The sequence below is a fragment of the Bos grunniens genome, chromosome 20 (assembly GCF_055505025.1).
Source record: "Bos grunniens cultivar Pamir isolate PY7600 chromosome 20, Bosgru_T2T1.0, whole genome shotgun sequence".
Lineage (NCBI taxonomy): Eukaryota > Metazoa > Chordata > Mammalia > Artiodactyla > Bovidae > Bos > Bos grunniens.
The window spans coordinates 5,079,538-5,106,717 of NC_141184.1; the positions used below are offsets into that span (position 1 = coordinate 5,079,538).

At 50.9% G+C, this 27,180-nt stretch overlaps 1 protein-coding gene across 1 annotated transcript; it reads right to left on the reverse strand.

Annotated features, from left to right (window-relative positions):
• Positions 1 to 5,113: 5,113 nt before the first annotated feature.
• MED10 (mediator complex subunit 10) lies at positions 5,114 to 14,072 on the reverse strand. Its single transcript, XM_086361156.1, has 4 exons — positions 13,899 to 14,072; positions 12,793 to 12,876; positions 8,253 to 8,355; positions 5,114 to 5,733 (listed from the first exon to the last, which is right to left on the reverse strand). Exons 1-4 carry the CDS (start codon positions 14,018 to 14,020, stop codon positions 5,635 to 5,637), a joined length of 408 nt encoding a protein of 135 aa, XP_086217282.1. The 5' UTR covers positions 14,021 to 14,072; the 3' UTR covers positions 5,114 to 5,634.
• Between the last annotated feature and the right edge of the window lie 13,108 nt (positions 14,073 to 27,180).

Consider the following 27,180-nt stretch of genomic DNA (forward strand, 5'->3'; position numbering starts at 1 on the left):
GGGAGCTGTCTTCATATCACCAGCCTCCTCCTCATCACCTCTCCCCCACCCGACGCCCACTCCCCTAACCAGCGCTGAGCATCCTGGTGGGTGGACTGTTAGGAGGCAAAAAAAACTCAGACAGTCGCTCTGGGAGCCAAGACAGTCAGACTCAGCAAAATTCAGAGAGAAGTAATAGAAGCAAGCAACTCTTTATTGTCGGATCACAGTTGATTGAGCGCCTAAAATGCCTTGAGAACCGTGCAGAAGAACCACACGCCTTGGTCTGTTCCCAGCAGCCTTTACCGGGTACCGCAGACACATGGTCTTCACGGCCCTGGAGACTGGACAGCTGAGACCACGCGGCCGTCTGCGGTTGGTTCTGGGGGAAACCCTCCATCTCTCCTGACCTGAACAGCTCACACAGCCGAGGTCCCTCAGTCACCGTGGTGGAGGGCGCCACGTGGCTGGAGCGGACAGAGGGGTGAACCACGGGTCCGGGTGAGGCAGACGCTGCAGCTGAAGGCAACCCTTGAATCTAATCTAATCCCGCGTGGCCAGCTTGTTTTCAAATCTAGCAGGACGTGTGCGTGGTCGTTCCTGGTGTTCACAGCACTTTGCTGTTGCTGTCTAGTCGCTCAGTTGAGTCCAACTCTGACACCACGTGGACTGCAGCCCACCAGGCTCCTCTGTCCATGCGAATTCCCAGCAAGAAGACTGGAGTGGGCTGCCATTTCCTTCTCCAGGGGATCTTCCTGATCCAGGGATCAAACCTGCATCCCCTGCATGGCAGGCGGATTCTTTACCCTCTGAGCCACCAGGGAAGCCTATTCATAGCACACTTACCCACCCGTCCCCCCAAAAAAACCACAATTCCTTGTAAATGCTTGGTTTTTGAACCAGTGCTCCTACGGATGACTAGCAGAGCTTGTGTTTGACGAGCTCTGGGGAGAAGCCTCACCCACATGCTCAGAAGCCACAGGCAACCTGCACTCCCCTGGGCCAGGGCCCCGGCACACAAGGACGTGTGGAGCTGACCCATCACCTTTCCTCTCAGAGCCCAGTGGGAGCGTCTTCCAGCGCGGTTGCAGCCACGGAGACGTGGAGGCTCTTCAGGAACCTGACCTGCCCTCCCCTGACCACCCCCAGCAGCTCCTGCAGCCTGCTTGCCATGCACACAAGGCACTGCCAGCTGTGGGTGTGTCTGTGTGTCTGTGTGTCTATGTGTGTGTATGTGTATATGTTTGTGTATATGTGTGTCTGTGTATATGTGTATATATGTGTGTCTGTGTGTGTGTGTGTGTGTGTGTATGTGTGTCTGTGTATGTGTGTGTGCATGTTTGTGTGTATGCATTTGTGTATATGTGTGTATGTGTATGTTTGTGTATATGTGTGTGTCTGTGTATATGTGTGTGTGTGTATATGTGTGTGTGTGTCTGTGTATGTGTGTGTGTGTGTGTGTGTGTGTGTGAAGGCCATCTGCAGGGATGCTAGTCTCTTTGCTTTGTAACTTACACTGTCAGCCACAGTATTTCTTCCTTATCGCCAAGCCAGAAAGCCTGTGACTACTGAGAGCAGAAAAGGCTCTTACAGGACCAGGGAGAAGAGACATGCCGCTCCTGTCTCTCCATGGACACATCGTGTTTTAGCGGGCTTGCCAGCCCCAGATCTTAGACTGCGCTCCTGACCAGCCTCTGCTGGGAAGAGGGACGCGGACATTTTCTGGGGTGGGGGCGTTGGGAGGCAGGGGGCGTGCGGCGGGACTCTGGGCGGATCTGGGTGGGAGAAAGGACACGGCAGCTCCCAAGTCAGCATGGCCAGGGCCTTGAACACCAGATGTGGCTTATCTGGCGGAGTGGTGGGTGGAAAACGGCGGCCGGCCTGCACAGCTCTGTCTCTCAGACTCTGCAAACGCGATTTAGAAAGAGTCTTTGCCCATGTAGGTAAGAACCCTGAGATGAGACCATCCTGGATTTTCCAATGACAAACATCATTATAAGAGACACAGAGGGACTTCCCTGGTGATCCAGCGGTTAAGACTTCACCTTTTAATGCAGAAGGTACAGGTTTGATCCCTGGTTGGGGAACTAAGATCCCACATGCCTTGAAGCCAAAAAACCAAAACATAAAGCAGAAGCAATATTGTAACAAATTCAAAAGATTTTTTTTAAAAAGGAGAGAGAGACACAGAGAAGATGGTCAAGTGAAGACAGAGGCAGAGACTGCAGTGATGTGACCCGGAGCATCCAAAACCTGGAAGAGGCAGGAAGGACCCGCCCCTGGAGCCCCTGGAGACCGTGACCCTGCCCACCTCAATTTCCAGCTTCTGGAAATTAGGTGCAGGCCTTGTTCCCCTGCCCTGTTAGCTGGGTGACCTGAGCAGGGTGCCTACCTCTCTGTTCCTCAGCTTCCTTGTCTGTGAACTACCCCACAGGCTTCCTTGGGGACTTAAGTCAACAAAAGTAGTGTGCTTGACCCGGGCGTGGCGCACAAGTAACAACATGTCACGTTCACAGCACGCAGAAGCATTACGTCGGAGTTTACTGACTGCCCTAGATGCTCATGGTATGCTGTTTAAGAAAAACACACGTTACTAACCCACGGGTACAGGAGTAATTCCACATCTAGCTATTCATCTGTGCACGTGTTTGTAGGAAAAACATCCCGATGGATAAAAAGCACAGTATTAACAGTCAGGACAGCAAAACCGGGTGACTTTCTTAGCTGTATTTTCGGAACACAACTGATTATCTACCCAAACACAAGAAGGGCGTCCATCCTACTTCTGCATAAAGTCAGGGCTTCATGTCGGTTTCTTTCATTTTCTTAACTGCAGAGGTTGCTTAGGTGATCAATCGTTAAAATAATCTATGCAGGTCATTGATTTAAAGCTCAGGCCCCGGAATCCACATCTTGGTGCCATCACGGTTGAAAACCAGTGGGCTTTCAGGCTGGTTGGTTCGTTGATTAGTGTGTAGGGGAGGTGGGCAGAGGGGAGATTTAAAAATCAAAGGAGGAATTTGCAACTGACTAGGTGTCAAGGAAGAGTAAGGGTGACTGGAAGTGAGGCAGCCCATCAGGATGGTTGCCACCAGGATAATGAGTCATCAGTGTTCTAACTTTCTAACTGAAACAAGAGGAGGGGTCCTGGGACCCGGTGGGGAGGCGGGGGGAGGGGGCGGGGAGGGGCCCGAGGTAAGGGTGCAGGTCCTGAGTCTGGGATGTCGTCCTGGAGCTTCCAGGGAAATCTAAAGGCCGTGGACAGTTACACTCCACGCGCCACCTTCACACTGAGTTTGCAGGAAGGCTGCCTGCTGACCCTGGTATCCGTTCCGAGCCTGCACTGCTTGGTCATCCTGAACAGGACTTGACCTGGTGGGCACATGCAGAGAATGCCAATACCAGGCAGGCATGGTGCAAAATGGAGATAACCCGTGAAACATGCTAGCAAGTCCCAAGGCTGACTGTGCGCCCAAACTTGTACTGAAAGGAGATGGGAGACCATTCCAGAGGGACGCCTGCTACGCGAGCCCTGCCCTGCTGGGCCGGGGTCAGCAGACCCCACCCTGGGGCTCTGCAGCATCACAGATGGCTCAATGAGCATCTCCATTCATCCTCTCAAGGATCCCCAGTAAATGGCCGAAGGCTGCCTGATCCTTGGGCCCAGGGCGGGCAAAACAGCCCCCTTTGCCAGCTATGTCCTGCGAATTCCGGAACCCAAATGGGAATCGAGGATGCCTGTGGACCTGCCGGGCAGCCAAGCAGAGGGGTGCAAACACCCCTTCCAAGGCTGGGGGTTCAGGAAGCCCACATCCAGATCATGCGATGCTTCCAGAGGACGGGGAGGGTCTGCTGCGGTCAGGTCGCTGTGCGAAGTGCAGAAGAAAGCCATCTCCCGGCCAGTGGAACCGTGCGCACCAGAACCCACGCTGGACAGGCGGGCCGCATGCCACACGCGCTCTCTACACGCCTGCCACGAGCCTTGGCTGCGGGACTCAGGCCGCTCCGGGCCGTGATGGGGACCACCTCCTGCAGCTCGGGGACTGTGCTGGGGACCGAGTGGACTCGTGGGACCTGGGCCTCCCAATGCCCACAGGCGGTGACAGGGCAGCTGGAGGTGGCAGGGCCAGTGCAGGAGCACCCAGGGCCCAGGCCTACCAGACAGGCAGTCTTCATCCAGCAGAAACCGGGTCAGGAGGGGAGGCCTTTCCCGGTGACGTTCAGGAGAGGACGAACCACTGACGAGGAGGTAGCAATTTCCTTAGGGGCCTGGCCCCTGACTCCTTGCCAACACAAGACCCCTCGGGGAGCGAGGGCACACAGGAGCCCCCATGCCAGAGGAAGGGGCGGCTGAGAGCCAACAGCTGGACTCACCTGCCACTACAGCCCGCACTACGCCCAGACCCCGTGAGACTGAAGGGTCCCAATCCCGGGGGTGAGAAGTCACTGGGGCGGGTGCCCCTGTCCACACCCACACCCGCCGTGAGACTGAAGTCCCCAGTTGTGGGTCTCGATCCTAGCGGGTCTGGAGTCACTGGGGCAGGTGCCCCTGTCCACGCCCACCTCCCCGTGAGACTGAAGTCCCCAGCGTGGGTCTCAATCCTGGGGGGTCTGGAGTCTCTGGGGGCGGGAAACCAGCAAAGCAGTTCTGGGGGCCCAAGCCCAGAGCCCCTGACCCAATAGGTCCACATTCCCAATGAACGAGTCCAGGACATTCTGGGGCAGGTGGTCTGTGAGACCCTTGAGAACCACTGTCCTGGGCCGGCGGCTCTGAGTCAGCCCACGGATGCAGCAACAGCACTGCCAAGTTTAGCAGCCACACCGCCTCCCGCTGCCTGCCCGGCCCTGTAGGTCAGAGGGCACAGTAACCCCATGCAGCCCCCCAGGCTGACACACGGGACCCCGGGGCGGCGGGGGAGGAACACTCCTGAACTGTGGTCACTACAGCCGCGAGGCCCCCTGTGAGACAGGCTTCGGGGCATCAAGTTCTGCCTTCTGCTTTTGCTTCTCCTGTTCCAATGCCCACAGGACACATTTTACCAATATTCCTCACACTTGAGCGAAGTGATCATGGTTTACAAGACACACAGTACTAAATTATAAAAATGTTATAGAAACAATTCCATGGAGCAAGTAAGTATTTAAAGACTTTATTACGTTAGACAAACTGAAGTCCTTGGAAACACAGTTCCAATGAAAGCATTCTTTATGCACCACACTCAAAAATATACAATTTAAAGTACTTAAAACCAACTTAAAGTACTTCTCATATTAAACCAATTTTTCCCATTTTTTTTTTCAGTTTTGACATTAAAAAACAAAAAGGAACAGAAAGAGTACATTACAAGAAAACTGTCAGCGTGGGTTTTTAAAAACATTTGGTTTACCTGTCACATTATTTCCAAGGCTGCTTGGCCGTGGAGACGCAGATGCCTCGCGCTCAAAGCTGTGTGATCACCAGCCGTCTGAGGGGTGAGGACCACACGGAGCGCCGGGGAGGGCAGGCTGGGGGCACTGCCCACACGCCCGCAGGCCCCATCCCCAGAGGCCCGCAACGGGGACAAGGGGACGGACGATGCGCTCAGTCACAGCGGCCTAAGGGCCACGACCAACTCTGCAGGACGAGGAGGGTCTTCAGACAGAGGGCGGGTGTGGTTAGGAGGGAGGGTGGTCCTCCCCTCGGATGCTTCGGTACTTAGCCATGTCTTCTGGAAATACTTTAGAAAGTTCTTGAATCAACAGGCTTTTAAATTTCTAAGGAGGAAAAACATACACGGTCAGCATGCTTTTGCTGGGGACCCGCCACCCGAGTTAAAGCAGAAGCCCACCGAGCCCCGAGCTCAGGAGACACCGTGCCCTCATGGTGCTGTGTGCTCAGCCCCGGAGGCGACCCTGGGCCCACGGCAGCGGGTGACTGCCCGAGACCGCGGCGGGTCCGGCAGCCTGGGCACAGCAGAGCTGCCTGGGAGATAAGCCTCACTCAAACGCCACTGCCTTGCTCCTGCCTCTGCCGACAAAGAGCCAGCCGCACGGGCAGAGAGGGTTTCTGCACGTGACACACAGCACAGGAATCATCGTGGAATATGTAACTGAGCACTTATTAACTCAAACCACATCCAGGCCACTGTGTGCGCACAGCCTGAGCGAGGCTTTCGGAGAACCCGGAAACCGGTCTTCCCCAAATGCTGGGGCTCCTTGAGCCTTGCTATCAGCGTATTTGTCTTAATCCGACCTCAGATGCAGCTAGTACCGGCCAGCATCTCAAAGCCTTTTCTAACGAGTTGTACAGTAAAGCCGTACCGCAGGGATAAACAAGAGACCGCCCTTAGGTGAAAACAGGAAGACATCCTCAAAGGAGGCTGCACACCAACACTCCAGGAAGACAGAGCTCGAGCAGGCTTCAGCACACGGCCCACCGGGCACACGAGCTGTCCCGTGAGGTGTTCACGGTGACAGGAAATGACACCAAGAGGCAGAGAAAGGAATGCAAACTGCACGGACAGCCACTAGCGTCACTGCCGGCGGGCGGGTGGGCAACCTTCCCAACGGCGGGGAGGACGGGAGTGCAGGGACCCGGGAGCGCACCCCCCAGGGGCCGCGACCCTGCTCCTGAGTGGCGGCCCCTGCTGGACGACACAGCTCAGCCACACAGCGGTCAAAACCACCCCAGCTCACGGGGATGACGCCCAGTTCAAGAGCAGCTGGGGCTCCGGCTGACAAAGCAGAAGGGAGGCTGTGGGCGCCACACGAGCCAACACGTCACAAGCATGCCTGGGGCAGGGCCCCTTCCCTGAGCACAGGACGGCCGTCACTGCGGTCCCCAGGCAGCCATCCCGCAGCACGCCAGACACCATGCGGCACGCTGCACCCGGGGGGCAGCGGCAACACACGCCTCGTGCTCCTGGTCTCCTGGGGCTCGGGCCGCGGGGGACACGGGGCAGGGATGGAGAGAAGGCTGGCCCGCAAGGCCTCTCAAAGGGGCAGAGATGCTGACCCTGGAGAGTGGGCAGGGCACAGAGGACGTGCGGGGGTCCCAGCAGAGATGGCAGGGGAGTGGCCAGGGATGAGGGGCTCAAGGTCTGCCAGGCCGGCCATAAGGAAGACCAGGGTGGAGGCAGGGGGGTTCCCCGTCGGAGGCCAACGGGAAGGGGTGGCAACACCCGCCCCACAATCTGAATCATGGGCAACTCAGTGTAAGGAAACAATTCCAGGCATCATGCTCAAGATGCCAAGCTTTCTGGACTTCATCAACACCAAGAGTCGTGGAAAGAGCAGGGCCTCCGTGGAGAACAGGGAATCGGGTACAGGGGGCGTGAGCTGGCCGCTGGCGAGGATCCCCGAGGAAGAGAGGAGGAAGGTACAGAAGCCTCCAGGCCCACGACCTGCAGTGGCAGGGACGGGCCTGACCGAGGGATGCAGAGAGCATCCCGTGCATGCTGCAGACACTAAAACCTTACAAATGAAAACAGCACAGTGAAGTCAGCGCCAGCTAACACTACAAAAATTACCTGGGACTTTCCTGAAAGACTGCCACACAGTTTCATTTTTTTATGCTATGACACGTCTCCAAGGTATTTAATTTTATTACCTATTTCCTTGGAAGGAAGGCTCTGACAAACCTAGACGGCAAATCAAAAGGCAGAGACATCACTTTGCCTACAAAGGTCCATATATAGTCAAAGCTATGGTTTTTCCAGTTAGTCATGTACAGATGTGAAAGTTGGACCATAAAGAAAGCTGAGCGCTGGAGAACTGATGCTTTTAAACTGTGGTTGTTGGAGAAGACTCTCGAGAGTCCCTTGGACTGCAAAGAGATCCAACCAGTCAGTCCTAAAGGAAATCAGCCCTGGATATCCATTGGAAGGACTGATGCTGAAGCTGAAACTCCAATCCTTTGGCCACCTGAGGTGAAGAGCCAACTCATTGGAAAAGACCCTGATGCTGGGAAAGATGAAGGGCAAAAGGAGAAGAAAGCAGCAGAGGATGAGATGGTTGGATGGCATCACCAACTCAATGGACAAGGAGTCTGAGCAAACTCAGGGAGAGAGCGGAGGACAGGGAAGCCCGGCATGCTGCGGTCCACAGGGTCGCAAAGAGTCAGACTTGACTTAGTGACTAAACAACGACTGAGCAACAACCTGCTACACAATTCAGAAGTCGCCAACTGTGTAAGGCGGTCAAACAGCGGATGCCTCACAGAGTCCATCAGCCTAACTGGCTTTGTGAGCACTGCTTGCTGCTCTGACATCCCTTTCCATTTATAAGAACCTTACCTTCATTGTGTCAATCTTGCCTTTAACTTGCTCATTCTTCGCCAAAGCCCTCTCCAGGCACTCTTTGGTGTAGAGCTGGGGGTTTCGCCCTTGATCTATGTACCTGTAAACAGGAAACATCGCCGTTAGCATCCTCACGGCTGACACCTCCTCTCACAGTTTCCTTAAGGGGGAAAAGACAACGGCAGAGCTTGTAAGCTCACACGGCCCTGTTTAGAGGGAACTGCGTCCAGGAACCGGCTGAGTGAGGGTTCCTTCGCTACACACGTAGGGGTCACTCGCACTCACGTTACTTCTAATTGTATGAATAACTCATGAAGTCAAGTGATGATCACTTAGAACCCAAGCAAGCTCCACGGCCACGCCAGTTCACACATGTCTCAGCATTTGTGTTTTTCAAAAGGTTTCACCACCTTTCCATCCTCACAACAGCCTGTAAGGTCAGGCAGCTCTTCACAAGAGAGAACCAAGTGTGAGCCGGAGCCTCGGGCCTGGGCAACACAGGGAGCCTGCCGAGAAGCAGCCACACTCCGGGTGCACCCAGTCCTGGAGGGGACGCGAGAGGGGAGAGCCCCGAGCAGGAGAGCAGGCCCTGCCCGTCCTGAGATCAGGTCACAGACTAGGGAGAGACGGGGCTGATGTACTACTTTCTTTTTTAACCTTTTATTTTGTACTGGGGTATAGCCAGTGGGGTATGAGCAGTATGGGGTATGAGCCTCCCTGGTGGCTCAGATGGTAAAGAATTTGCCTGCAATGCAGGAGACCTGGGTTCGATCCCTGGGATGGGAAGATCCCCTGGAGAAGGGAATGCCAACCCACGCCAGTATTCTTGCCTGGAGAATCCCCAGGCACAGAGGAGCCTGGCGGGCTACAGTCTACAGGGCCGCAAGAGTTGGACCCGACTTAGTGAATAAACCACCACCACGTAGCCAATTAACAACATTGGTAGTTTCCAGACAGAGAGCAAAGGGACTCAGCCGTACAGATACGTGTATCCATTCTCCGCAAATTCCCCTCCCAGACAGGCTGCCACATAACACTGTCAGAGTTCCTGTGCTGTACAGTAGATCCTTGCTGGTTTTCCATTTTAAATATAGCAGTGTATACACGTCTACTGATCCTTTCCTAACCAACTGGATTTGGACTAAGACAGATTCTCTCCAATTATTTCTTAACAACATAAAATGATTTCTTGAAATTTCAACTTGTCCCCAATCACCCAGACTTCACTGAGCACACGCCTAGATGAACATCCACATTTTACCCGGGTCAGGCCACACGTCTGCCTGAAGACCTGCACGTCACTCAGCTAAATAGAATTATTAACAAAGAAACAAAACCACGACAACCAAGTCCCATTTTTATGCTTCAGTTAAAAAAAAAATTATCATTTCAGATTAAAGACATTAAGTTACTATTGATGGCATAAAAACTGACCTTTAATTACGACATAGCAAAATATTAATAAATCAAAAGTTCTAGAAATCCCATGTTACTGGAATGTATTTGAAATGATGGAATGAAAAAAGCCAAAATTATGATTGCTGCTACTGCTAAGTCACTTCAGTCGTGTCTGACTCTGTGAGACCCCATAGACGGCAGCCCACCAGGCTCCCCCATCCCTGGGATTCTCCAGGCAAGAACACTGGAGTGGGTTGCCATTTCCTTCTCCAATGCATGAAACCGAAAATTATGATTAATTCTAAGCAAAATCCATCCATTTCTGAGGGGAGAAACCTGACTGGCCCAAGTGTCCAAAATAAACCACCCTTTCGAGAGTGACATCACCTAGATTAGACGCTTCTTTGGAGACCAAGGGTTGTATCCCACGTCTGCCATCTCCCAGACCCCGAGTTCCCCCAGGAGGGCCGAGCTCCACACTGTCAGCTCTGCCACAGGCACAATCCCTGCGGACACCCTCCTCCACCGGCACAGAGCGACCGAAAGTGCACACTGCTGCCCGCTGGGCGTCCGGAGACCACCTCATCTCAGCCCACGGGGGTCTCAGCCGGCCCTGCGGCCAGCTGCGGCTGCAGCTGCAATGGCAGAGCCTCGCCATCGCCACCCTTTCAGGGGTCTCGCTCTCCTTTGCTCCACTTTGGAAGCTGGGAGTGGTCCTCGGCATCTGTCAATCTATTCATCCCACACACTGAGGGCCAGGACAGCTCTGATGAGGACTCTTCCGGAAAGGGGAATCGGGCTCCACCTTCCCGCGCCTCACCCACAGGAGTCTGGAGCTGTAACTCGCGCCCCTGGGCTCCGCGCCCCTCGGCCCGCAGGACAGGACGGAGCTGAGACCCTGAGAAGCGCAGCCTGTGCGCCCTCACTGGCGCACCGCTGCTGAGCTGCGCTGTGACTAGGACGTCCATCTCTGACACTTGGGGACGTACAATGAGAACTCTTCCCTCTACTGTGCACGGAGCTCCAGTGATTCACATCTGCAGTTTTACTGGAGAAAGCCCCAGAATTCTCTTGCTGTTCCAAGCCAGCTCTGGGAGTAAGGCTGCTTAGCCCAGAGAACTGGCCCTGGTCAAAGACAACACAAGTCCAGGATTTTTAAACTAAAAACAGAGTTGCCACATAATCCAGGAATCCCACTCCTGGGCATATATCCAGACAAAACTAAAATTCACAAAGACACATGCGGCCACGTATCACAGTTCACAGCAGCACTGTCTACAGCAGCCCAGACGCGGAGACAACACAAGCGCCACCACAGATCAGCGGGCGAAGAAGACATGGTGCACACGCGCAGTCAGACACTCCTCCGCCTTTAAAAGGAAGGAACAACGCCACTTGCAGCGACACGGAGGGACCCAGAGAGCGTCACAGCAAGTGACGTCACACAGGCAGAGGCAGACGGACGTGCTGTCACCTACACCAAGTGACGTCAGAAAGGCAGAGGCAGACGCGACATGCTGTCACCTAACACCAAGTGACGTCACACAGGCAGAGGCAGACGCGACATGCTGTCACCTGACACCAAGTGACGTCACACAGGCAGAGGCAGACGCGACATGCTGTCACCTACACGTGGGATCCAAGACCCGGCACAAACGAACATGTCTCCGAATCAGAGACAGACTCACGATGTAGAAACAGCCTTGTGGCTGCCAAGGGGGAAGAGGGTGGGCAAGGGAGGGACGGGAGCTTGGCATTAGCAGAGGCGCACCAGTCTGTACAGGATCCTACCCACACAGCAAGATCCTACTGTACAGCACAGGGAAGCACATGCAGCACCCATGAGAAATCATAATGGAAAAGAACACGAGAAAAATACATATGTAACTAAACCACTTTGCTACAGAGCAGAAATTAAAACACTGTAAATCAACTATACTTCAATATTCAATAGAGTAAAATTTTAACAAGCCTAGAATTTTAGCCCCAGCTCCGACACTGACTAGCTAGCAAGACAGTGCAGTTACCTATCAGTTCTTTACCTGTGAAATCAGGGCGCTAAAACCTGGATTAATAAAACCTAAAGGAGTTCATTTCCCAGAGGCGCTCTCCAGGCCATGACTATACCCGGGTGCAGCTGACTCTCTCGCAGGAAACAGTAAACATCCTTCCCAAACATTCCTCTCGGAAGAACTTTTTTTTTCCCCCCCTAATGAAGCACATATTATCATCTCCTAGAACTATTACTGCCAGGGCAGTCTGGGAGACACCAAATTCGTACTTCTTGGGTTGTTTCTACCTTTAAGTTTTTGTTTTTTTTTTTTTTTAATTTATAATATAGCCACATAAGACTTTCTCCTTCTCAAGAAAAAAAAAAAAAAAAAGAAGTCAGGAAGTCATGGGGCTGACCTTTCAGCTAAGTAGGATCTTGAGAGCCTATGATGTCTTTCAAATATGTCAAGAGCCATTATTCACCTGTAACTCTTTTTCAACAATACTATACTGAGATCTTTTTTTTTTTAATTGTTTAGTTCCATTAGAACATAAGCTCCATGAAAGTGAAAGTGAAGTCACTCAGTCGTGTCCGACTCTTTGAGACCCATGGACTGTAGTTGGCCAGGCTCCTCCGTCCATGGGATTTTCCAGGCAAGAATACTGGACTGGGCTGCCATTTCCTTCTCCAAGGGATCTTCCTGACTCAGGGATCAAACCCAGGTCTCCTGCATTACAGGCAGACTCTTTACCATCTGAGCCACCAGGGACTCCCTGAAGCTCCATGAAGGCAGGTATTTTTATCTGCTTTTTTCCCTCGCATATGCCCAGCACCCAGACCGTCCGTGCCACACAGCAGACACTTAAACACTGGTGGTCAAGGAAAAGTGTTAGTTGTTGTGTCTGACTCTTTGTGACCACATGGACTATAGCCCACCAGGCTCCTCTGTCTGTGGAATTCTCCAGGCAAGAATACTGGAATGGGTTGCCATTCCCTTCTTCAGGGGATGTTCCCGACTCAAGAACTGAATCCAGGTCGCCATCACAGGCAAATTCCTTACCATCTGAGCGACCAGAAAAGCCCTATGATAAGGAAATCATTACAGGAAAACCAAACAAGAATCAGAATATCAAGTACGGTACTTACTCAAATACTTCTAAAGGGACCGTGATATCATGAAGCTGCTGTCTGCATTTATCAATATCCTGTAAGCCAGTAACAATAAAATTCCTGGGGGAGAAGCAATAAGAGAACATTAGGTTAGTTTTGGAGAAGGCAATGGCACCCCACTCCAGTACTCTTGCCTGGAGAATCCCAGGGAAGGGGGAGCCTGGTGGGCTGCCATCTATGGGGTCGCACAGAGTCGGACACGACTGAAGCGACTTAGCAGCAGCAGCAGCAGGTTAGTTTAGATGAGCACACTGGGCAGCACCCACACCGAGCCGAGGAGGGCTCTAGAGGCCTGTTCCTTACCCAGGAACAGGTGACACGCAGCTCTCAGCTCTTCGGTTAGCTCAGGATTCCCCGGAAAGCTCTGGAGTTACACAATATGCTCACATATCCCTTGGTTTTCTTTTTGAACAAGGAATTACCAATACTGAGGGGTCACAAACCAACAGGAATAAGGGCGGGAGCCTCTGAGATTTTGTGTACCCTTTGAGACAACAAGGGAGGTGGGGGGGGGGGGGGGGGGCGCGCGCAGTGGACTGGCCTTCAGGAGTCCAGCCTCAGAGTCTGGGGAAGAAAGCCACCAGGCCTAGTTTAATTTCAGTTCGGCTTGGGAGTCCTCATAGAACACCGGGCTGGTCCCACAGCACTGCGTACGAAGGTGGGGTTGCAAACACGGCTGTTATGTTTGAACCTCCGTAAAGCTGCGAGCCCTTATCCACAGCATTTGACTCCGCCTTTGGTCCATCCCAGGGGCCTAGCACCAGGGCCTGCACAAGGCTGTTGCCAGAAAAACTATTTCATAAGCGTTCCGTGGCCCCTCTCAGCCCCCCAGCACCCACCGTCATGCGATTCCTCCAGAAACGGTAAACTGCTATCTGGCCCTAATGACTTCTCCAAATGGGGCCTGAAGGGAAGGTCCCAGTCAGGGCAAAACGGGAAGGAGGCAGCGGCGAGCACCCCTGCGCACAGCCTGGACCAGGAGGGACTGGCCCCCGAGCAAGAGTAGGGGCCAGGCAGAGGCTCGCGGCCGGACCCGGCTTCCCACCCCGGCCCAGGCAGACACCGCCCCATGTGCCACTCACAGCTTCTGGTTGAGCCCGGCCTGGCTGCTGGGCTGGAAGTCGCTGACGATAATGCCGAGCTGCCGGATGTTCTCCACGAACTTCTCCAGGTGCTCCTCCAGGTGGTCGAACTTCTCCGCCATCGCCCCGCAGCCCGCACACCACCGCGGCCCTGGTCCTGCCCCACCGCTTCCTGCTTCCGTCCGGGCCCGCCACCACTTCCGCTTCCTCTGGGGGCCGGATGGGGCGGGGCCGCCGGGGTGGGGAGGGGCCGCCGGTGTGGGGTATGGGGCGTGGTTAGGTCGCGGGGCGGGGCGTTAGGCGGGGCCACCGGGGCGGGGCGGAGTCAGCTCGGTCCCGCCCCGGCATCCCTAAGCCCGCCAGGTGAGCGGCGCGCTGCACGTGTTGGTCCTCAGGACCTGCAGGCGTAGCTGAGGGACACACAGAGCCAGCGGTGGAGACCTCTGGGTTCCCGCTCTGTCTCCCCTGGCCCTGAGCAAGTTCGCTAGCCTCTGAGCCTCTTGTTCTCATCCGTAAAATCGGGATAAACGAAACCTGACCGTTACCTGAAGTTTGTTAGAAGAGAAAATGCCAAGAAAGCTGAAGCCCAGCGGGCCGTACTTGGAAAGAGTAGCTTTACTCCGCAATGAAAAGACTTTTTTTTTTTTTTTTGCCTGAGTATGCGAATTACAGGTGGTGGTGGTTTAGTCGCTAAGTCATGTCCGACTCTTGTGACCCCTGGGACTGTAGCCCACCAGGCTCCTCTGTCCATGGGATTTTCCAGGCAAGAATACTAGAGGGGGTTGCCATGTCCTTCTCCAGGGGATCTTTCCAACCCAGAGATGGAACCCAGGCCTCCTGCATTGCAGACATATTCTTTACCGACTATAATACAAATTAAAGGTACTGTTTGTAAATAATTGAAAACTTTCATTAGTTTTCTCTCTGCTTTCATGAGAAGCTAGAAGATGAACAGTAAAGAAAAGCTGATTGTTAAAAAGATGAGTCAAATAGACATACTTCAGCAAGTCCATCAGGAAAATAGAGAGAGAGAAAATAAACAATATTATAGATGAATGAGGGAACATAAATCAGTAACATTGAAACCTGTATTCATATTTTGAAAACTTGAAGAATGTGGACAATTTTCTAGGAAACTCGCAAAAGTTAACCTAAAAATAAAAACCCCAAATCAGAATAGATTCTAACCTTCCAAAAACTGGCCCAGGAGACAAAAATCTCAAAGAAACCAAAGACATCAAGCCCTGACTGTTTTTAACACTAGTTTGTTCTTTTTTTTTTTTTTTTTAATCATGTATAGTGTTCCTATTCAGCCAGGTCAGACTCTTTGCAACCCCCTGGACTGTAGCCCACCAGGCTCCTCTGTCCATGAGACTCTCCAGGCAAGAATAATGGATTGGGTTGCCATTTCCTCCTCTGGGGGATCTTCCTGACCCCAGGATTGAATCTATGTCTCCTGCATTGCAGGCAGATTCTTTACCCACTGAACCATCAGGAAAAGAATTTCAATCTTAGATGTTTTCAGAGACTAGAAAAAGAAGAAATACATTCCAGCTCAGTTTTAAAAAGTTATGTAACTTTGATAGGAAATGCAGACAAGGACAGTCCAAAAAAAGGAAGAAAATATGGGCCAATCTTCCTTCTGAAAGCAGATGTAAAAGTCACAAAATATTAGTAAATTGAATCAATTATCCTGTATGAACTATCAACTGCTACATAAACAAGCCTCCTCAAAATTTAGTGACTTGAAACAACTATCTGCCCCTATTTTGCTCACAAATTTGAAACATGGACTGTGTATGACATTCATAACTTGCCCTCTGCTCCGTGTCACACTGGCTGGATGGCTTGGCTGGGTCTGGTGGATCTGCTTTCAAGATGGCTCACTCCCATAGCCATCACATTGATAATGGATGTTAGCTGGGAGCCCAGCTAGACCGTAGGCTAGAAACCACAGACCTCTGCATAAGTCTCTGAAGAGGGGCATCATTGCTTCATGGTGGCTGGGTTCCAGGAGCACATAGCTCAAGAGAAGTGGGTAGAAGCTGCACTGCCTTTTATGGCCTTGCCTCCAGAGTCCACGAGCATCTCTCCCACCGTCGCTGTCACACAGATGGCTTCCCAGGGAGGAACAAAACCCCGGTCTCTCAACGGAAGAAATGAGAAGCCGGTTGTTGGAAGAACAAGTGAAATCGAGATCTTTCTAAGCCATTTTTGGAAAATTCAGTCTGTCACACATCACATTGGGGAAAAAATTATCTGTTGGGCTCTTCCTAGGACTTCAAGAATAGTGAATATTATGAAATCTTTTATGTATTTAAGTCCATTGAGGATTAAAGCAGAGAAACCTCTCAGATAGATTCTTTAAACAGACACGATAAAATTCAACTTGACTTGTTGCTGTTGTTCAGTTGCTCGGTTGTGCCCAGTTTTTTGTGACCCCGTGCACTGCAGCACGCCAGGCTTCCCTGTCCTTCACCATCTCCTGGAGTTTGCTCAAACTCATATCTGTTGAATCGGTGATACCATCCAACCATCTCATCCTCTGTCGTCTCCTTCTCCTCCTGCCTTCAGTCTTTTCCAGCATCAGGGTCTTGATTGATGGGTTAGTTTTTTTTTTAACAAAGAAACCTCTGAGAAAACTAATAGAGACTTCCTGGTCCTAATAGCGGGTAGATACTGTAACCTGAGAGAAGGCATTTGACTTAATGATAGAACTTTGGAAATACTCAACAGCCAAGAGAGCAGCACTGGGCTGTCACTCCTGTCCTCCCTATGGTCTGCCTCTTTTGACCCTGAACCTCTGTGTACTTCCCATTCATCTTTAAAACCCCAAGGTGTCTTATACCTTAGCTTCCCAGCTGTGTTTTAGGAATTCTGAGGACAGGAATCCAAACTTAGACATCCTCCAGAGTCCCAGATGTATGCAAACTAGCTCACTAAACAGTTTTTGATTATTTGAAGGCCACGGGGGAAAAAACAAAGGAAGCAACAGACAGAACCCAAATGCCTGCTTTTTCACCACGGATGTAACTCCCCAGGAAGCCATCCTTTTCTGTCAAGTAGACCCTGGGGGAAATTTGCTCTCCATATAATTAAGAGAAATGGGTACTTCTGAGGTTTAGACTTACAGCCCCATCTGTGCTCCCCCCACCTCTGTTTTTTTCAGCACTTAGCAAGTTGTTTGGCCACCTGATGCTAAGAGCTGACTCACTGGAAAAGACCCTGATGCTGGGAAAGATTGAAGGCGGGAGAAGGGGACGACAGAGCATGAGATGGTTGGATGGCATCACTGACTCAATGGACATGAGTTTGAGTAATCTCCGGGAGTTGGTGATGGACAGGGAGGCCTGGCGTGCTGCAGCCCATGGGGTCGCAAAGAGTCAGACAAAACTGAGCGACTGAACTGAGCAAGTTGTTGCTGCTGCCTTCTATACTTGCATCCCTAGCCCATCATGGACCAGTCTCTAAGAGCAGCCGTGGCCGTGGACAAGGTTGCGTGGAGGTGCTCTGAGCTGCTGCTTCTGCCCATAGTCAGCTGGTCTGGGATCCTGTTGCCCATTGTATCAGTTCCCTAGGGTTGCTGCAACAAAATACCACAGACCGGGGGACTTACAGGATAGAAATGTGTGGTCTCACAGGCCTGGAGCCCCAAAGCCTGAGACCCAGGCGTCCGCTGGGCTGATTCCTTCTGAGACAATCTGCTCCAGCCTCTCTCCTAGCTTCTGGGGGTTTGCTGGCAGTCCTTCCTGCGCCTTAGCTTGTAAATGCATCAACCTGCTCTCTGCCTTCACGTTGACAGCGTTCTCCCTGTGTGCGTGTCTCTGTCCAAATTTCCCCTTTTTTATAAGGACATCAGCCGTATGGGATTATCGCCCACCTTAGTGACTTCATTTTAACTCAGTTACATCTGCAAAGACTCTATTTCCAAGAACAGTCACATTCTTAGGGACAGGAAGTTAGAATTCCAATGTGTGTTTTTGGAGGGGACACAGCTGAACCTGTAACACCCACCTCTTCTGTTCAGGAATGTATCACTCATTCTGTGTATTGTGACTGCTGCTGCTGCTAAGTCACTTCAGTCGTGTCCAACTCTGTGCGATCCCATAGATGGCAGCCCACCAGGCTCCCCCATCCCTGGGATTCTCCAGGCAAGAACACTGGAGTGGGTTGCCATTTCCTTCTCCAATGCATGAAAGTGAAAAGTGAAAGGGAATTCGCTCAGTCGTGTCCGACTCTTCACAACCCCCTGGACTGCAGCCCACCAGGCTCCTCCATCCATGGGATTTTCCAGGCAACAGCACTGGAGTGGGGCGCCATGGCCTTCGCAGGACATTTAATTCAGGCCAGGTCACAATGAGTACAATCATGGTCTCATTCTTTACATTCTTGTGATCTGTGATTAGCCATCAGCTCCCATTTTGGTTCCCAAAAGTGTTCTCTTTCCTCTCTTCTCCCATTTCCATTGGTGAGATTGAGAATAGGAATGGGAGGTTTTCAAGTCTGACTTTTGAAACCATCCCAAGGAGAGCCATTGAGATCCACTGAGAGGGCCGGAGTTTGCAAGAATCTCGAAATCACTTGTCTCCTCATTGTCCTAACTCACTGTTCCATTGACTATTGTTCTCTGATGAAACCAAAAGCCGTTCAAGTCCACTGAGACCAACAGGAAAATTCTTGCTTTTCCTCTCGAAGCAGCTAAGCTGTGGCTGCTTTCCTTTTACTGAGCATGGTAAATATTGTTGATTTGTTTGTAAGGAATGGTTTAAGCTGTAAACACCCCTGGCTCCAAGAGCAAATAGAATTAGGCTGGGAAATCCCAGCAATTTGGAGGCACACCGGGTGGGGCTCTGCTGACCTGAGGGTGTTGCTTCCGTTCCCCTCTGAGGTCAGCATGGTCTGCCCCACGGAAATTTCCAGGGTTCTAATACTTTGTGACCTTGGAATCTGGAGGCATTTTCTTTCTTTCTTTTTTTCTTTCTTTTCCATTTGCATTCTTCTTGCTTGATCAGCACTTGTGGCCTTTAGGGATGCCATTTGGAACATTTTTTGCCATACATTCTCATTTATACTGAGAACCAGATTCAGCTTAAATTTAAAAAAACTGCAGCTATTCTACCAAGAGGGCAAAACAGCTGGTTTCTGCCTTCCTCTGTGATTTTTCCCCACATTAGCAGTTCTAGCAGAAGGGAATATTTGCAGCTCTGTTGCTTTAATGACTGTCATGGTGATGGTGATGATGATGACGATCATGATCACACTAAGGCCAGTATCTAGCATTTTGCTGAGCCCTTTATATGGATTATCTCATTTATTCTTCGTAACCCTAAGAGGAAGCTACTATAATGTGCACCATACATGGTCAAATGGAAGCCAGAAAAGCTTCCTTAAACACAGAATTGAGAAGCAGAATAATTCCAACTGGTGAAAGATGCTGAAAGAATTTTTCCATAAGTACCTCATTGACACGTGAGTGTTCAAGTAAATCAGATTTACCATTTATTCTATTAGGGTCACATGCCAGTGAAAGTGTGAGATTTGTGCCATAAAAATAATAAATTGTGTCTTGGTTTTACACTAGTAATTACTGAGAGGCAGTAAGATTTCTCTTCCACTTCCTTTGACATGAAACATCTGTTGTTCCACCTGAAATTCTTTGTGATGGACCTATGACAAGATTACACTGCTGTTGCCTACAGATTCTCATGCAAGCCAATCAGAAGATGGAAGTATGCAGTTGACACTCACCATTAAGTTTTGATGAAGAGTTTTGCCACAGGTTCAAGAGGAGACAGGGGAAGCATTATGGAAAGAGGGAAACACTAAGACATCTGACTCTTTAGCCAGTTATACACACAAACACAGAAATATAAACCTTTCAGACTTCATGCAGTTTTCACCCTGTTAGCTCCTTCAGTACGTTGCTGAAGTCCTGAGATCTCAAACCCTAGTGTAAAAACTGGTGACATTCAGCAGAACTCTAAGTTTGTCTTAAACACTAGGAAGAGAAATGCATTTGGTGTAAGTAAGGTCTTCTAATTGAGACGATCCAGAAAGCAAATCCTTACCTTGCAGAAAATCATTGTGCCCATGGGTGGAGAACACCTGCTTCTGGTTCTAATCAAGAAAGAGAACCGGGACGCTGCCAGCAAAGAGCACCCAAAATAAGCAAACAAGAAGCAGCTTGTGTCAGAAGACTAAGGAAAATATATCAAAACCCTTCAGTCTGGAAGACAGAAGCTGAGAGGGGCTGTGATCAAGGTCTGCACAACTTTGGTTACAAGGGACACCAGAACTAGTGTCAACCTCCTAACCTTCTGGAAAATGACTTTAGTTGTGCTAGTATGGCTCCTGTGAGAAGCAGATTCCAAGATGGGATTGAGTATCCAAGATACTTTTAAAAGAAATATTGGTAAAAGAAAATTGGGAAGGAATCAGAAAAGACTGGGAGAACCATCAGACCCACGTGCAGTTCTGATTCCAAGAAAAGGAGAGAAAGGAGGATGCAGGGAGGGAGGGAAGGTGTGAGGGGAGGAGAGAGGAAGGAACAGGGTGAGCTGGCAGGCTAGAAGCATCTTAGACGGCAGGGCAGTTCTAGGGAGAGTTAGGGAAGACCACTATGGAGTCTTCAAACCTAAATCCCTCACCAGCAGAGTCCCACATCTCTCAGGACGAACATGACTTAGTATTCCTGCCTCACCGAGTCACTGGCTGGAAGCAGTCCCTGGGAGCAAAAACTGCAATAGGTTTCCGAGCAAAGCACTGGGGCCTCTGGTCCATTCTGGCCACTGCACTTAGGGATCTGAGAGCTGCTTTTTTGCAGGCACCACATCAGGTCAAGTAACAATCAAAACCACAATCATGACTGTGGCCGTTCACCGACAGGCTGCTCAGAGACAAGCATTACACTAGATGTTTTACATATGTTAAGTATAATTTTCAAGCAGCCCTCCAAGCGAGGTACATTTGCTCCCCAATTTCAGTTAGGAAGCTGAAGCTTGGAAGGGTAGCACCCTTTCAAAGACTACACAAGTGGTTGATGCAGAGGTGACAATGAATCCTGAGTCATATTCTTCCCACAACAAATAGATTAGAGGACTTGCACTTCTGCAACAAGACATACTGACTCCCCTGAACTTAAGCTAAGAAAAAAGCGTGTTTTTTTTAATATAAACAATGCTGAATATGGGGCTTCCCTGGTGGCTCAGCAGTAAAGAATCCTCCTGCAATGCAGGAGACAAGTAAGTCACAGATTCAGTCCCTGGGTCAGGAAGATCTCCTGGAGGAGGAAATGGCAACCCACTCCAGCGTTCTCGCCTGGAGAATCCCACGGACAGAGGAGCCTGGCAGGCTACAGTCCATGGGGTCGCAAAGCGTCGGACATGACTGAGTGACTGAACACACAATGCTGCACGTGTTCTGCATAATTCACAAGTGACAAGATGTGACAGCGACACCCTCACACTTTCCAGCAAATGACTCCTCACAGCCCTGGGCCCTAGATGATTCCAAATGGCATTCCTTGAGTCTGCCTGACTGTCTACAAATGGAGCTCAGGAGTGGCCAGCAAGGGACAAAGTCCTAATATTTCCTTGCTTCATGACTGTAAGAATTACCTTGGTCATCAGCGGTCTCCTCCTAGAATCAAGGTCTATAAACACATAAAACATCCAGCATGGCACCCAGCATGTGACAGACGAACGTGGTCCCCTTCTGTGAGCTTCTACCAAACATGCACAAAGTCAAGCTGTTCTTCTTGTACCACGAACTAACTCTCCAGTTAACATTAACTATTAATATTAACTAATAATAACTAATAATAATATTAATTATATATTTAATATAATTACTTATAATACTAATAATCTGCTGTAGATTTTTACACTCTCTGTGTAACGCCATCCACACACCCTTGCTCTGCTCTGTTACCCCAGTTCTGTGGGTGGGCTGGAGGAGGCAAGCAGGTGCACCTCCCTGAACAACAACATGAGAGCCTCAGAGGAGTAGACTGTGTAGTCTGAAAATACTCATCCTCCAGCAACTTGGGCTGCAGCCCTCATCTCCCCTTTGAGTTTCCAGGCCTCAAGAGGAATCCCAAGGGACTTCCCTGGTGGTCCAGTGGTTACAACTCCATGCATCCAAGGCAGGGGACGTGGGTTCAATCCCTGGTCAGGGAACTAAGATCCCATATGCCATAGGGCATGGCCAAAAAGATAAATTTTCTAATTAAAAAAAAAAAAAGAATGAACTCCAAGTACTCACCACCCCAGGGCCTGGCTGGCCCCTGGTGGCCCTTGTCTGCTGCCTCTGTTGGGTTCCTCCCTCTACGTGGAAGTGTCCTTTCACGCTTTTGTCCCATACTTGGGGAACTCACTTGTCCATTTCAGGAATGTTTTCACTCACTGACTCAGGCAGAATTGTAATTCTCTGGTCAGAGCTCTGGCACGTTGGAACCTGTTCTCTCCTGTGAAGGCAGAGGATCCACTAGAGGCTAAAACCAGAGACCCAACCTACAGGCACGCGAGTGCGGTGGAGACTGCAGAATCCAAATAAAACCCACCCTTCCTTCTTCCATGAAATTAGAAGGCTTGCTCCTTGGAAGAAAAGTTATAACCAACCTAGATAGCATATTAAAAAGCAGAGACATTACGTTGCCAACAAAGGTCCATCTAGCCAAAGCTGTGGTTTTTCCATAGTCATGTATGGATGTGAGAGTTGGACTATAAAGAAAGCTGAGCGCCCAAGAATTGATGCTTTTCAAACTGTGGTGTTGGGGAAGACTCTTGAGAGTCCCCTGGACTGCAAGGAGATCCAACCAGTCCATCCTAGAGGTGATCAGTCCTGAATATTCCCTGGAAGGACTGATGTGGAAGTCGAAACTCCAATACTTTGGCCACCTGATGTGAAGAACTGACTCACTGGAAAAGATCCTGATGCTGGGAAAGACTGGAGGTGGGAGGAGAAGGGGATGACAGAGGATGAGATGGTTGGATGGCATCACCGACTCAATGGACATGAGTTTGAGTAAGCTCTGGGAGCTGGTAATGGACAGGGAGGCCTGGTGTGCTGCAGTCCATGGGGATGCAAAGAGTTGGACACGACTGAGCAACTGAACTGAACTTCCTTCTTCCATAGAAATGGAAGTGAAGTCAGGCCCATGACTGCCTGTCTGGGCCACATTTCCCAGGCATGCATGGCCTTGACACTGAGAAATTCAAGCAGAAGCGATGTGGTCAGATTTGGGTCTGGGACTTAACGCATCTGCTGGGTTTTCCCCACGACCACTCCCCTCATGTCTCTGCCTGGACCTGGACAAGGCAATGATGGTCCAGTAGACCTTCCTGAGATGATGGAAATCTTCTAGCCTATACTGTCCAAGGTGGTAGCCCCTGGACATTTAAAGTGTGGCTAGGGCAGCTGAGGAATCACATTTTAATTGTAAAAGAGCCTTGTCAGCAGTGGATACTGTATCAGACACTGGCATCCTTGGGGATGGAGGAGTAAAGACATGGACAGAATGTGGGTCTTGGGATGCCTGGCAGAGCAGACTTACCCCACCAGTATGGACCACAAAACTGTTGAGAGTGGGGGAGAAGTCAGTGTTAGTATAGTGTGGCAGGGTGGTTATGGCAATGACCGGCAGGGGTCACTTTGTCAGTTCCAATTCCACTTAGTTAGCTCTGCCGCTTAATATCTGTGTGACCTTGATCAAGTTGCTTAATGTCCTGTGCCTCAGCTCTCATCACAGCCCTGGGGAGGTGAAGACTACGCAACTTCAGATGGCTACAAGAAGCAAATGGAGTAATAATGTAAAACACTCAGAATACCATATCTCTCTGTAATTGTGAGCTATTGCTATGAAATCTGGGGACTCTTTGTCACAACATCTAGCTTTGCACTAGCTGATACATGTGGGTTTGAGTCAGGCTCCACCATTTACTGTTTGTATAGACACTGGCCAAGTCCCTCCACCTCTCTGTGCCTCTGTTTTCTCTGTTTATTATACAATGGGGGAAACAGGCTCTTTTTCCATAGAGTTCTTGGAAGTGATAAATGATGGGAGGCTAGTACAGTGTTTGCACAGTGTCTGACCCACGTTGAGCATTCTGTAACTATTACTATAGTAACTGTAGTAGTTACTATGCCTGTGTGCTAAGTCGCTTCAGTCATGTCCAGCTCTTTTCGACCCTATGGACTGTAGCCACCAGGCTCCTCTATCCATAGGATTCCCCAGGCAAGGATCCTGGAGTGGATTGCCGTGTCCTCCTGCAGGGCACTTCTCAACCCAGGGATTAAACCCATGTCTCTTATGTTTCCTGTATTGGCAGGCAGGTTCTTTACCACTAGGGCCACCTGGGAAGCCCAACAGTTACCATAATCTGTAACTATTATTATAGAACATATCGTATTATAGTATAGACAGCTGTTGAGTTATTCCTCTGCTCCAGGGTGGAGACTGTCGTTAATTTTCTTGTTCTTCAGTGATGAGCGCAGTGAAGATGCTAAAAACTGTTTATTGAATGAATGAATAGATAAGTAACTCCTCTAGTATTCGTTTACCTGGAAACCCAATACCTTAGCTGTTGAATTGCTGCTTCTGAGCCTTCCCTTGGATGTCCAATCACCATGGCAGTCCAGTAGCAGCCCAAACAAGGGTTTTCTGTCCCCACCACCCAGAGCCTCCCCAGGGAAATAGCCCTTCCAATCCTCACAGAAAGGTTACTATGTAGCCTTCCCTGAGCACAAAGGCTGGCGGGGATGACTCACTCCTGTGGGCTGTTGGCAGAGAACACCTTCCGGATCACTCTCATCAATTCCAGTTTATCAAGTGTGTGTCCCCGAGGGGTGCTGGGGACAGGTGGAGACATGAGGCTGGGATCTAAGGGCCTTGGCAGAGGCAGCACTGTGTCCCGACTCCCACAGGTAACTTTTCCTAAGCGGGAGCCTGGCCGGGAATCTCTGTTCAGGCGCCGGTGGAAGGGCGGGTGTGCAGTCCTCCCTGTAGTCAGGGCAGGACTGGAGAAGAGCTGGCCAATGAGGGTGGCAAGAGACCCACCTGCATACCCATCAGGCAGCGAGCCTAGGGGTGGCGGTCAGCCAGCCAGGGTGCTCCAGAGAAACAGAACCGGTAAGATATGTAACTTATTGATATATATGTAGATCTGGTGGAGCGCCGAAGAATTGATGCTTTTGAACTGTGGTGTTGGAGAAGACTCTTGAGAGTCCCTTGGACTGCAAGGAGATCCAACCAGTCCATTCTGAAGGAGATCAGCCCTGGGATTTCTTTGGAAGGAATGATGCTAAAGCTGAAACTCCAGTACTTTGGCCACCTGATGTGAAGAGTTGACTCATTGGAAAAGACTCTGATGCTGGGAGGGATTCGGGGCAGGAGGAGAAGGGGACGACAGAAGATGAGATGGCTGGATGGCATCACTGACTCGATGGACGTGAGTCTGGGTGAACTCCAGGAGCTGGTGAAGGACAGGGAGGCCTGGCGTGCTGCGATTCATGGGGTCGCAAAGAGTCGGACACGACTGAGCGACTGATCTGATCTGATCTCTGATTATTGTTGTCCAGTCGCTCAAACACGTCTGACTCTTTGTGACCCCATGGACTGCAGCACACCAGGCTTGCCTGGCCTTCGTTATCTTTTGGAGTTTGCTCAAACTCAAGTCCATTGTGTCGATGATGCCATCCAACCATCTCATCCTCTGTTGCCCACCCCCCACCTTCTCCTGCCTTCAATCTTTCCCAGCATCAGGGTCTTTTCCAATGAGTCGACTCTTCGAATCAGGGGGCCAAAGGATTTGGAGCCTCAGCTTCAGCATCAGTCCTTCCAGGGAATATTCAGTACCAGCGTGAAGGCCTGAAAACCAGAGGAGCTGAAAACCTAAGTTCTGATATGAGTGTAAAACCCCAAGAATCAGGAGTGATGATGTCCACGGGTTGGACATGGATGTCTCCACTCAAGCAGGGCAAATTCCTCTTTCCTCAGCTTTTCTGATCTGCTGAGTCCCTCCACAGGTGAGGGGGGTCTTTGTTTGATCTGCTGAGTTGAATGCTAATCCCTTCTGGAAACGCCCTCACAGACACACCCAGAAACCATGTTTTCCTAGCTATCAGGAGGCCCCTTAGCCCAGCCATGTTGAGAAATGCAATCAACTGTCACACCCATACTACTTTCTGAAATCTGAAAAACTGAATGCCGATCCAGGTCTGGGGCCACTGTTGGGGTTCAGACAAGAACTGTGGGTCTATCCAGCGGGAACACAAGGTCTCAGGGAGTGAATGCTGTTGGGTGGGGGCCAATCCACAGGAGCCTCTGAGGGTGAGAGCTGAGTGAGCGTGGGCTTGGCTGCCGTTCTCAGTGGTCCTGGCTTCCACACGAGTCCATGTAAGACAGGAAGCCTGAGTAGAGATGTGGGGTGTCTGTGGGGACACTCAAGTGAACTCGGAAGGAGGAGAGACCGAGGGAAGAACCATGTGTGACTCTGTGTTCCGGCAGGAAGGCAAGGATGAAGAGAATCCAGAGGAAGGAAGCGAGGGGCACGGAGTTGGTCCCAGGCACGTGGAGGCCAAGCTGTTTGCGGGGGTTTCCCAGTGGAAATACCCAGCAGACCGTTGTGAAGATGCCCTGGGTGCTCAGTGTCAAGGTCATGTCATGGCCATGGTAGGAGGGGTGAAGGGGACCCAGGACCACAGGTCACGGATGCCAGGCATGGGCTGAGAAGGTTCAGGGAGAGCGTGTAGGGTGAGACTCGAAGGGTTCAGGGTGGTCATCCAGGGGTCTGCAGTGCACAGTGGAGGCTGGAAAGAAACCCAGCAAGGTGGGGAGAGAAGGGACCTTGGAAGGTTCGAGGTGATGTGGGGTGTAAGGACCTGGAAGGGCAGGGCGGAGCAGTGACTCAGATGGGAGCTGGACACAGGGACAAGTGACCACAGGGAGGGTGAGTAGGAAATGCGCCCATGGTTAGCAGAAAGCGAGGCTCTGGAGGGGCAGGTGGGGAGTCTCCTCCAGCATCATGTGAGCAGGGACCTGCCTGAAGGGTGATGCAGCTTGCTGGTTTTAGAGTGCGGTCCTGTGGCGGTTTTGGACTATGGACGAGGGCCGCAGCAGACGCTCACATCCTGGGTGGTTGCAAGTGAAACCAGCCCTTCTAAAGAGGCAGCATGAGCCAGGCTGCTCATAATCACCTCACATATTTTAACTCTGCTTCCCTTGTGGCTCAGCTGGTAAAGAATCTGCCTGCAATGCAAGAGACCCGGGTTCGATCCCTGGGTT

Coding starts and splice junctions, on each gene's coding strand:
- MED10 (XM_086361156.1), bottom strand. CDS start 14,020: ATGGCGGAGAAGTTCGACCACCTGGAGGAGCACCTGGAGAAGTTCGTG. Junction 12,877..13,898: donor GCCGGGCTCAACCAGAAGCT/GTGAGTGGCACA, acceptor CTTCTCCCCCAG/GAATTTTATTGTTACTGGCT. Junction 8,356..12,792: donor GTCCCTTTAGAAGTATTTGA/GTAAGTACCGTA, acceptor TCCTGTTTACAG/GTACATAGATCAAGGGCGAA.